A 12,793-nucleotide genomic window follows, 5' to 3' on the forward strand; every position below is an offset into this window, starting at 1 on the left:
ATGTCTAGAGCTAGAAAAGGTACCAGAGGAGGTGCATCTTCTTCAGCAAGTGCACCTCAACCGGATGAGGCAATGCTCACTGCCACTGTGGTTACTGAGCGTAACCTAGATCTTAGTCCCTCCATCCAAACCACTGCGCTTATTCAAGTCCAGCACCTTCTTAGGGACATAAACCTCTTACTTTTAGCTCGTATCTATAAAAAATACAATGAATCAGTAGTGCGAGAGTTTTATACTGCTTTCCCTAAGGAGGAGCGTACAGATTATGCAGATGTGCCCATTAAGGTTCGGGGCAAAAACTTTGAGCTTTCCACCTCCATTATCTCTGAGGTTCTTCACATACCTGAGCAGGATACCTCTAGTTGGAACCAATATCTGGTTAGGGATCTTGACATGCAAAGCCCAGCTGAAACACTATTTTATGCTGACCATGCTGCCTTTGCATCTCAAACCAAAAAGACTGTCCTCATTCAGGGTAAGTTGACACCCTACTTTGCCATCCTGTGGAGCTTTGTGCGCCACAACATCTATCCATCCGGCCAACGGTCGGAAATTCCCACAGTAGGGGTCAAGATCCTGAAAGTGTTGCATGAGGGAACTTTTGCCCTACCTTTTTGTGACATTATTTTTGACCGCTTGAAGGTTTGTGCACGTAAGAAAAGCATTATATATTATCCTTGCCTTGTTAGCATGATTTGTGAACGCTCAGGTGTTCGGGCTCGCTCTAATGATATATATGTTGAGCCCATGGGTCCCATTTCAGACACCACTGTGTCCAAGAGTATCTCTCAGAGGCGCCATGCACACGCACCTGCTCCAGTGCAGCCTCATATGCCACCACCACACTGGCCGGCCTCATCATAGCCATTTCCACCTGCTCCCAGTGTCGACACTTCTGCTTGGGAGCCCTCTCTCCAAGCCATTTGGGACTTGCAGATGCTTCAGTACCAGCAGATGCAGCACTAGCACCAGCACCAGCAGATGCAACATATGAGCACCTCCATTGACGCTATCTGGATGCACCTCCAGATGCTAGGTCAACCTGGGACCTCTGCACATGTTGATGATGCTGATGATGCTGATGATGCTGATGATGGTGATGATGATCAGTAGTACTTGGAGTATTGTACCCTTTTGAACTTTTCGTTTATTTTGTTTTTGGATTTTATTTTGAGACGGTTGTTCGTTTGATTATTTCAACTTTTACTGTTAGTTCAACTTTTCTTCTTGTTGTTTACTTTTCCTTTTAGTTTGTGATTACCCATCCCAATCTTTCTATATGGCATTGTTTAATTTTAAATCTCCATAAGTTATAAACAGTGTCTCATATAGGTTTGGGAAGTGTTTTCAATTCATTAATGCACAATCATAAATTGGGCGTGAATGCTTCTTCATTTCATAACATGTGATTACATACACACTAGTGAAAATGCGTACATTAAATTCCTAATCTCATGTTCATTGTTGCATTCTGCGCCACCAGAGGCTTCTGCTAATTGCCTCTGTCTGTTCTTGCTTGTAGAATCTGCAGCAGCTCTACATGATCATCATTCCTTTTCTGCAGCATCTCTACATGCTGGTTGGCGCTGTAGAGCCGCTTCTGCAGGTCCGCCACCAGAGCTTTCAGGGCCGCCACCTCCTCACTCAGTGCCCCGCACTCCCGTGTTCTCGCCAGTAGGCGCATGCCCAAATTTGTGGCCGAGACCGCGTTGAGCACGGTTAGGTTGTGGGACTCGTCCACTGCCATCTGGTCAGACCTCTGCGCCACATGCAGATGATCTGCAACTGTAAGTCTGCTGACAGTCATGCCCTCTGGCAATACTGCCCTACGTGGCACCACCTCAGAGAAGTTTGAGGCCGAGCCATGATGGTATGAGGAGTTTGGGAAGATAGGGTTTGGAGGAGCCCGTGTCTGGGCATTTGGTGGTGCAAGGGACAACTCAAGGTTAAGGTCATCAACAAGCATATCTGGGGATGCCATTGATTTTTCTGTCTGGGCTTTTTGATGGTTTTTCTTGAGTTTGCAGGTTGAAATGCAGGATGCTCCTTCTTTCAACCGAGAAGTGGTTTAAATAGCCATATGCTCATAAGGGAGCCGACACCACTTTGCATTTCCTGCGCAATTTGCGGTTGCGTCCGGTTAAAAGGGGAAGCATTTCTACTTTCGCTTTGCTTTCTTTTCCTCCCTGTTTTCTGGTGCATTATGTTTTGATTTCTTTTCAGTTTGTCGTTTTTGTTTTATTTCAGTTGGGGAAGTGTGATTTGTGTCTTTTTCGTTTGTCGCATTCCTTTTATTCCGGTTTGGGGAAGTGCGTTTTGTTTTTCTTCTTTGTCTTTTGCAACTTTCTTTTCTTTTATTTCCGGAAACGAGAAATTTAAAATTAAAAAAAACAAACAAACAAAAAAAAAACAAAAAAAAAAAACAAATACACGGAAAGGGCAAAGACAACCAGGCACACCACTAATACATTAGAAATTATTCTTTCCCAGTGCTCGGTGTCTCGGCCATTGGACCTTTGAGTTTAGCCCTATGGCTATCCTCTTCCGGGGCTTCACGCACAGCCTCTTGGGGCTCATCACTCGAGCTCCCAAAGATCGCACTCTTAGCTTGAGCCTACCTACTCTTGCGATCTATTTTCTTGCGTTTACCCGGTTGGTCCAGGTCCTCCAGCTGCTTTCTCATGTCATGGGCGTAAACACTTACCATCTTTGAGAGATTTTTGTTCTCTTCCCGCAACGCCTCTAGCTGGTGTCGATTCACCTCCACTATCCTTGCCCTTTCCCTTTTTAAACTTTTAATAATACTCTGGCACTCTTCCACCATACTTCGCTCCGCCGCCAACTGACCTCTTAGCACCTCCACCTCATGGGACTTCGCAAGTAGGCGATGACCCACACTTGCGACTGTTGCGGTGCTTTGCACGCTTAGTGCCATAGCATTGCTCACGACCCTGTTGTCATCCCTTGCTCCCAGCACCCGTATATCCTTGGGAGTCACTAGATTTCTAGCAACTCCAAGGGCAACATCGTTGTCCAGCTGTATCGAGTCGTTCACTGTCACGTGCCCCCGTGCAGAGGCAAAGTAGGGCATCCACACTGGTGCCACTACTTGGCCCCGAGTCTGAGTCGGTGGAGCTAGGTTGAGATCCAGCGAGAATGGGTAGGAAGAAGCCATTTGAACTTTCTTTTCTTTTGTTCTTTCTTTTCTCTGTTGTGTGTTTCTGCGTTTGTGTGTTTTTCCCCAACTCTTTCTCTTCTTCTTTTATAGAGTTAGTTTCTTTGTAACCCTAGACACTGCGCTTCTGCGTTTTGCGCGGCCCTTACGGCCTATCCCCTTAGGTCACCTCACCTGGTCCCCAACCCCTTTAATTACAGTTCCGCCTTTCAGCGCTTTTGAGAAACGAAAGTCGTCACGCCTTCCTATTAAGCCAATAATTCTGGCTTGGGACCATGAGAGAGACCTCTGCTTGTCGACACATCTCTCACTTTGTATCCCGTGACTCACAGGTGCCGAGACATCAGGGCCCACTTTTTCTATTTTTCTGAGTTCTCGCTCTTTGTGCTTCTGACTTGGTTTCTTTGTCTTATTACTTTCTTCGCTTTTGGGCTTTCGTTTGGGTTGGGCTTTCATTTTGGTTTGTGCGTTTCTTTGGGTTGGATTTCTGCCTACGTAGGACTATTGTTAGGGCTTACTGTTTTATTTGTTTCTGTTTGGTTTCGTTTTTGTTTTTGTTTTTGCAACCGTGTTGTAGTTGTTTTTCGTGTTTGTTCTTGTATTTACTTGCTTTATTCCCTTTAATTCTTGTTATAACGTTGTTGATGCCTGAATTCTTTAACATTGAGGACAATGTTTGTTTCTAAGTTTGGGAAGGGATAGCAAGTCTTTTTCGTTTCACTTAAATTCTTACTTTCTTTTATTTTGTTTTCTTTTCTGTTTTGAGTCTTTTTTTTTGTTCTTAAGTCACTTTCCGGACATATATGATGAGATTGTGATGAATGTTTAAATGACTTGATTGAAAATGCTTTAAAAAAAATAAAAAATAAAAAATAAAAAAAAATTTTATTCACTAAATGGCATCGTTCTAGCATGATATGTTTGAAACCCTCTACGCACTTGCCATTTGTTTCATAATTCTCTAGTTGAGGGACTTGCATGATCCAAAGAATTGTATCAAGCATGAATTAGACTTGTACAACCATATAATGTGAGCTTTGAGCCTTGTGCTTCAATTCATGAGTGTTATACACATATTCTTACTTTTCTTGTCATCTGAGTTGTTGTTTGATCTCATTATTCATTGATTTGGTTGAGCACTTAAAAGTCACTCATTCTTGTGCAATTTGATTACATGACATTTGAGAAATGATATTAAGGCCCTCTTTGGACCGTTCGTGCCTTTCAAGCTAACCCTATGCATGCTTAAGCATGATTTTCCATTGTTAACCACCTTGAGCCTATATGTATGCCTTTTCTTTCAAGTAACCAATTATTACTTCTAGCCTTAGCCTGAAAAACAAGAATTTACCTTTCTAAGGAACTCGTGAGCTTTAATTTAGATGTGTTTTTCATGCTAAGTTTGGGAAGGGTTATTACATTCTTAAAAAAAAAAAAAAATACTCTCAAAGGGTGAAAGAAAAGAGAAAAGTTGTGGTTAAGTGGCAATGGTCTCAAATTCAATTCCATGTTTCTTGGTTGTTCGAGTGGAAGGAAGGAGTGTGAATCGTAATTAGTGGAGGTATAAGGCTTTGTGGTCTATTTGATCACCAAAAAATGAGTGAAAATCTCAAGCGTGATGTTTCAAAGTCTTTTAGTCAACGATGATATGCTCTTACATTGTGAGTTCCTTGGACTTTGTTGTATCTATATCCTTCATTTCTTACTCACCTTGCACCCTTAGCCCCATTACAACCTATAATAAAGACCTAAATTGATCCTAAATGTCATGTGGTTGATTTGCACACATTTTTCAGCTTTTAAGTGTTTAGCATCCTTCTTGAGATCATATTCATGCATGTTCTTCATCTTGCTAATTTTGAGTTAAGTCCCTTATGGTTTAACTCTATTCTCATATTTACCATTGAGTGATGCATTGTAACCCTCTTCCGAGTGATTCATTTGTGAGAGGACAACTTTGGTGAGATTTGAAGTTACATTTGTGCTTGGTATGATTTTTGAAGTTGTGTGAAAACTGAAATTAGAGAACGAGTTTCATTTGGCCATCACACTACTACACTTGAGCATGTTGTGTTCTGAACTTTTCCGCCTTGTGACTAATGTCTAAACTGAGTTTTTCTTGTGAAAACTTTTGAGTCGTTTGCATGAGTCGCTCTCTCTTTGGAAAGTGTTCGGAAAGTTTGTTTCGAGTCTTGTTTTAGTTTCTGTTTTGCTCGAGGACTAGCAAAAGATAAGTTTGGGAAGTTTGTTCGGTTCATTTTTACACATGATTTTTCATGTTATTCACCCACTATTTTGAGTTAGTTCTTGACATTTTATAGCTTTTTACTTCCTTTTTGTGTTTTGTTAGATTTTACCTTGGTTGGAATGAAAATGAGCTAAAAGTGCATTATTGGTTATAAACTTTGTTTTTGTTCATTTTCGTAGGTCAACTTCTTGGCCTGGGATCAACATGCTCTGGTGCTCGGATGAGGTCATGATCTTCATGAGACTTGTTCCAATGGATGTTAACTACAACATATCCAAATTTGAGCTCCATTGGACAAGTATTGCCTATCCAACCAATCCAGCATGTCACCACAGCTCTGGAAATCCGATTTTGGCCAGCTTTCACCTCCTTTCTGTCATCTTAATTTCTTGTTACCATAACTCTTGGTAACAAGGAATTACCTTTGTAAAAGAGATATATTCTGAAGCATTTGGCATCTTTGTGAAGTCAAGGCTTCATCATGACAAAGGAGACAAAGGATGATGGGTGAAGATTTTGGAAATATAATACTAAAAGCAAAGCTGGAAAGGAGGAGAGAGGGAGGCAAAAGGGAAGTGCAATATGATATTGGAGAGGTTTTTCAACGGGGGTATGGGATTCATTACATCATTCCACAATTGAGGAGCAGATTGGGGAGCTAAAAGCTAAGGAAGGAGAAGGAGGTGCAGCCGCAGGAAGAATGAGGGAAGACTTCCACCATTGAAGACTTCAAGCTTTCATCATTTCCAAATCTGTAAACTCTTTCTAGTTATATTTCGAATTTGTGTTTGAAATGATTATGAGGAACTAAACTCCATAGCTAGGGCTTAGGTTGAAGCCCTAAACATGATTACCTTATTGTTTTGATGCTTGAGTGTATGAATTTCTAGATATTGTTGATGAATTCCAATTCACCAAATTAATCTATCCTTGATGTATGTTCTTCTTTGATTGATCACCTTTGAAAGCATGCTTCTTGAGATTGTTGGGATTATGTGTATCTTCATGTTATCCTAAGCAATAAATGGATAAAGTAAGAATCATCCATGTGAATTGGTTTCTTGAATACCTAATGTAAACACCATGCTATTAGGGTTCTTGTGATGTTCATATTCTCTTTGAACTTAATGGGTTTTTCTTGTAATTGAATCAAAGTACTAAGCACACCTAGATTCGATTATAGGGAAGGCACAAGTATTGTAGCACTCGTACTGCACTTTACGTACATTAGAGAGAATCAATGCGTCTTGAGCCACTCGTACTGGTCTTGATTGCGAACATCTTCAACAACACGTTTAGAGTTCATCACTTGAGTATCCATGAACATTGGTATTATTGTTTAGGGTGGATTCCGAAACCCTAGTGTTTGTTACATCTTGATTCCACTCTTTGATAATTCATCTCTGCCTTTCTTATTCAATTTTAAAGTCCATTTACTTTCATGCAATAGAAATAGGTCACTTCAAACAAATCAAACCCCCCCCCCCCTCCCCAATGTGTGTGTGAGTTGCGTGTTTGACACGTTACGTGTCTTTGTTACTGAATTTTATTTCTTTCTGTAATTGTTTTGGACTTTTAGTCAGCGTTATGTTCTTGCATTTTCTGTGCTGAATCCAACCGTATAAAGAACGTGAAATTTGGATAAACGGTTGGAAAGTTATAGGCAAAACACTGGACAGAGGTCGAAACTGAAAAACAGAGAAAACGAATCTGCCCAAAAACGACCGGTCGCTTTTACTTGACGACCGGTCGCTTTTCACGTCAAAATTTGAGTTTCGACTCTGCCCAAAAACGACCGGTTGCTTTTGCCTCACGACCGGTCGCTTTAGCACTGTTCATAGGTGATAAAAGGGTGATAAAAAGTGCTGTTTGTGTTTTTCTTTAGTTTTCTTGTGTTGTTTCATTTCTTTTACACTTCTTTACTCATTTCTAGTTTCCCTCTTTCATTTGTTCATTTGTGGTGTGTTAATTAAGTGTTCTCTTTGTACTCGAATTAGAACTTATAGGAACGCGACAAGTTCTTCGTGGGATCGACCCCGTACTTACATAATCTATACTTCGATAGATTCGTGCACTTGCGGGTATTTTTAATTGGTTGTTTGCACATTAATTTGTGTCCTTTTAGGAATGCAACAAGGAGCTTGACCTTGATAGACATAGTTGGCATTCAATAACCTGAGATCCATGCCTAGAAGAGCTTGCCTCATGGCGAAAATAACAATTAGCAGCCGTGTGACCCCGTTTGCTGCATATCTGACATTCTGGAACAACTGCAGATTTCTGTGAAGAATTGAAACCAAATCGATTTCCTGAGAAAGATGAGCTGGAGCCTCTGCCTTGAAATCTGCCTCTTCCAGAACCAACATGATTAGGAAAACCTAAAAAACCTCCACGTTGACTATTGCCAATAAACCCACCATTGTTACCAAAAACGGGTCTTGAACCAGAATTGCTATCCAACGAAGACAAAGCAGAACGATCATAGGACCCCATATAAGCAACTGGTAAAGAAGATGGAGTAGGCAGTAAACCCATAAATTAGAATGGCCCATAGCATTCATGGAGGCATATGACGAAGAAGACGGAGTAACAAACATGGCTGAGTGAGGAACCAATCGAGCCTCTGCGGTTTGCTCTACAGCCAGCAATTGAGCGCGAAAATCCTTCAAAGAAATTGGAGAATCCCTAGCAATCAAAACCGTCTTGATCATGTCATATTCCTGAGGGAGGCCATTAAGAGTCGCAATCATAAAGTCATCTTCAGACACCTTAACCCCAGCTTGAACTAATTGATCACGGACTGTTTTCAGACGCAAGAGAAAGCGCTCGATCGAATCTCCACCCTTCTGGGCTGTCTGTAATTCAGTCTTCAAATGATTGATTCGTGCCCTAGAAATCGACACATATCGATCGGAAAGACTCAACCAAGCGTCACGAGAAGTCTTGGTGCTAATAACATACTCGATGGCCTCATCATAGAGAGTGGCAATGAGCAAATTGAGTAAAGCCTTATCAATGCGAATCCATTCCTTGTAAGCAGCAGTAACTGCAGACGTAACACCCTCCTCATCAACAGTAGCAAAACGAGGAGGAGCAACATCAGTTCCGTCAAAATGCCCAAAGAGATCATAACCCTGAAGAACGGATTCCAATTGAAAACTCCACTTGAGAAAATTATCATCTTTGAGACGAAGAGTAATCATCCCGAGCAAACCTTCAATTTTGACCGAAGAAGAAGAAATCGCCATTGATGACCAGAAATTAGGGAAAAACAGAAAGGAGGAAAGATGACCAGAAATTAGGGAAAAACCAGAAAGGAGGAAAGAACAATAGAGACAAAGGAAGGGAAGAGCACAACGAAGAGATATTTCAAAAATTCAGAAACGGAGCGAAGAGATATCTCATAAATTCGGAAGCGGATCGAAAGTGTCAAGCCACGATGGGCTCTGATACCATCTTAACCAAGAAGAAGGGGATGAGATTTAGGGATTTCAAGAGAATAAGGAAGAGGGAATGTAAGAGAGAATATATCCTGGTAATTATGTATTTCAGATTATGATATCATCGAATGGTAAACACACACTTTAATACAATGCTTTTCTCCTTATATCACTCTAACAGACTTAACAAATACAGCTACTCTCACTAACAGATTTAAACAGAGAGCACGTGAGCTGCACATGATGAACTAACAGACTCATGGTTAACAAGGTGGGGTGGAAGATGTTTCCTGAGGGCTCTGATCTGCTGTGGACTGAAATAGAAGGATCGTTGGGCCATGTTTGATTGGTCTATTGCTGCAATGAAGGAGCCTTGTGAATCAAGCAATTGGTCATATTCGTAATGCGGATGTGTAATTGTTTGTGGATCTCTGGCATTGAGGAGCTCTCGTGCCCACACTGGAGGGATTGATGGTGAATCTGCTCCTTGGGCCATCTCCCCAATTGCGTTCAAGAATTGAGCCAACCCCACTGCATCACACATTGTGTGGTTTATGCGCAATCCAAAAACGAAGCCTCCACATGTCAGGCGAGTTACCTACATTAATAATTGCAAGTACTTTTGAATTAATTCTCTCTCTCTCTCTCTCTCTCTCTCTCTCTCTCTCTCTCTCTCTCTATATATATATATATATATATATATATATATCATTATGTGAAGGAAAAAAAATTGTATTTCTGGTTCACAACACATAACTGTTGGAAAATTGGCTCGCATAAAGGATACCAAGTTTCGGACTAGCGACCGATCGCAGGACATTTGGGACCAGTCGTTTTTACACAGATTCGAAGTCTGGAGAGAAGTCGACTCGCGACTGGTCGCCAACCATTTGCGACCGGTCGTTTTTACACAGAGTCGAAGTCTGCAGACTCTGTGCAAAAGCGACCGGTCGCTCAGTGCGTGCGACCGGTCGCCCAGCACGTGCTGTTTCAGATTTCTCGAGTTTTGAACTCTAATTTCAAGGGCTATCGCCTCCCACCTTCTTGCAAGGACTCTAGGGGTCACTTCTAAGTCAGAAGAACGTTGGCAATCAGTTGGGAGGTTTGAGGTAGCATTGAAGGACATTGGAAGACTTGTTTCAAGGTGTAGCTACCCTATGGCTCTATATAGGGTGGCTACACAAGTAACCATCAATACATAGCTTGTGGCTGGCCTAACCTGTGGTCCATGTCAGGTATTCGAGGGCAAAACATGGGAGACAAAGCAAGGGTCTTCTCTCAAGTCTAGAGGCTCATGTATTAAAGGAAAGAGTGAGCAAGTCTGGAATTGTAAGAGAGTTAGAGAGAGTTGAAAGAAAAGTAGCTGGGAACTAGTGAGTCAAGAAGAGAAGAGAATTCTCAAGTGTATCAAGGTGTTGAGCAAGGGTGTGAGAGAAACAGATTGTGAGGGTAGTGTTCTAAGGGGGTTTCCATTTGTAAACCAAAGTTGTAACCTATCTTCATTAGTGAAATTTCTCAAGGGGATCACCAAGAGAGGATGTAGGCAAATTGCTGAACCTCTATAAACACTTGTGTCTTTTGTGCTTGAGTTATTTTCTGTGTGTGTGTGTAAGATTCATCCATCATTGAGTCTTGTCCAAAGTCCATCAACAACAAGGTCTAAAGGGCAGTGAGTTGATTCTAATTCACAACAATAACTACATAAAAATGCATAATCCACATGTGTGCTAGATAGATAAACTGTATATACTTGCTCCCTTTTCTTTTTTATTTTTTTGTCAAATATATACTTGCTCATTGTGGGCAAAGTAGTACACTTGTATAAACTATATATACCGTAAGAAATTCTAGCCGTTCTCTTCCTCTATGAGTTTTAAAGGAAAACTCCATAGAGGGGGAGGAGGAAGAAGCATCACTGCCCCTCCTCCCCCTCTTCTCTTCTCGTCTTTTCCTTTTAGGTTAGTGAATAAGTCCACTGGAGCGTTTTGCATAAAAAGCCTCCTGTGATGGTTTCTTCTTAACCATGGTTAGATTGAAGTTCCCCATCAACCCTTTTACTCTATGTTCTCAATCAAATCTTGCTCCCAAAACTCGCTTCCTAACATCTCTCATGTTCTCTAAATTTGATTATACATCATCTTTGACGGAAGTTGTTGCAAATCACCCAATTGTTCTTTGACACGGTTGTTGTTTTAGTTTATTCGTTCACTCTTATGTGCAGGTAGATCACTGGAAATCATTTTTTCTCTAGATCTGTTATGGATGCAGTGGTGGGTATGGCCGCGACAGTGCTTCTTCAGGTGGTGGTGGTAGGGTTCGTATAGGCTCATGGGCTGTTTTAAGGTTTTGTGGGCTTTGTTTAGACTTATAATTAATTGTGGTGATGTGGGCTAGTAGTTTTTGTGTGACTTTTGTTCACGTTAGTTTTGCTTTTAGCACTTTAGTTTGTTGCCTTCTTAGAATTGGTATTTTAGATGTCTTGTTGATGTTTTTTATTATACCGTTGAAGTTTACCTAATGAAGTTTCTATTTGATTAAAAAGAAAATTGTATATATTGTAAATGTATGTTGGCTTTAATTTTTATGTTTTCGTGCTCGTTCTGTCTAATAAATTATCATAAAAAACAAAATTAAGAGGGAAGAGTACTACAAATAGATAAAATGATCAGAGTGTGAATTGTGTAGGACAATTGAGGGTACGTTCTTGTGTCAAATTGTTAAGGAGAAGGTTCTGACTCAAAATTGATGACAGCCTTCAAGGGTTGGAAAGACAAACTCAAGTCATGTACGTTTGGATCTGAAAAGGGAAACGAAGTATTAATCATCTATTTATATTCAAGTCCAGATGAGCATATAATGAATATTCATACCCACGTCCCTACTCCTCCTTTTAAATCCTTTTCCTGACTCCCCTCCATATCCGTAATATCCAAATATCGGGACCTCTTTGTTGGGGAATTGGTTCCTTGCCCCACCCCATTGCAAATGTACCAGGAAAAAACAACTTTTGAATGAGAAAAGAAAAGTTAAAAACTATTCTACTAGGGCAACAGACAAAACAAAACTTTTGTTTTGCCTATATTTTTTATTGATTAATTAATTCAATATATAATATAAAAGGTCGAACATAAAATTTAGCGGCACACGTGGAATATAGATTGGAGCCAATTCACAATATATTCATATGAAAAATAGATTATATATAGTTTCCCCAAAAACCATACTCAAAGTTTCCCCAAACACGTTACTACTCCATTTATATCCTTCATACGCGACCACTAAAAAAAACCAATTGAAATTAACAGCAAAGGGCAACCAAGAATACCATCAGAAACAGGGGGATTAAACAGGAACTCCTCTAAGACAGGACAAGGGGGTAGAATTCTGTCCCCAAGTTGCTCAAGCGTGACGTCAGCATTAGCCTCTATGAACAAGACACCTTCTCCATTGCATTCCACTATAAGCTTTCTGTTGGGCCCTTCCCTGAGTCTACCAGCCAAAGGGTAGTAATACACTAGTGCCCTACTCAGTGCTTCCCTGATCACCACAACGGCGTCGTTTCCTTTCATTGAAGGATTGTTCTTATAAGACATGATGACGGGAAAATGAAACCGAAGGCCGTCCTGATCGTCTATATCCGACAGCTGCTTGGTTTCAATTGGCGTTGGCTTCACCGGTGTTATAAGTTCTGGCTTGAATCGGTTCACCGGAAACAGTAGAGGGCACAGTGAACCCATCTCATATACTGCGAGGGCCTGTATTATTGCAACAAAATGACTACATTGTATGAGTCATCGAATTGGTATTTATGTGTCGGACCCCATTGACCCTGCTACCTTAAAACGTATTTACTTCTATATTTACTTTTATTTTATGTGTTTTTTCTGGTGAATATATGAGAAATAATGCATATATGCGTGCGGTGGAGAA

The 12,793-nt window shown here is 40.8% G+C and overlaps 1 protein-coding gene and 1 pseudogene across 1 annotated transcript; one reads left to right on the plus strand and one right to left on the minus strand.

The window, feature by feature from the left end:
- On the plus strand, positions 1-1,113 carry LOC148294319 (uncharacterized). The gene is made up of 3 exons (XM_088253294.1): positions 1-751; positions 783-944; positions 1,037-1,113. Exons 1-3 carry the CDS (start codon positions 1-3, stop codon positions 1,111-1,113), a joined length of 990 nt encoding a protein of 329 aa, XP_088109420.1.
- Positions 1,114-9,077: 7,964 nt separating this feature from the next.
- On the minus strand, positions 9,078-12,600 carry LOC148294320 (alcohol acyl transferase 1 allele GSa pseudogene; annotated as a pseudogene).
- Between the last annotated feature and the right edge of the window lie 193 nt (positions 12,601-12,793).

This window comes from Prunus avium, chromosome 5 (genome assembly GCF_965620075.1).
Source record: "Prunus avium chromosome 5, drPruAviu1.hap1.1, whole genome shotgun sequence".
Lineage (NCBI taxonomy): Eukaryota > Viridiplantae > Streptophyta > Magnoliopsida > Rosales > Rosaceae > Prunus > Prunus avium.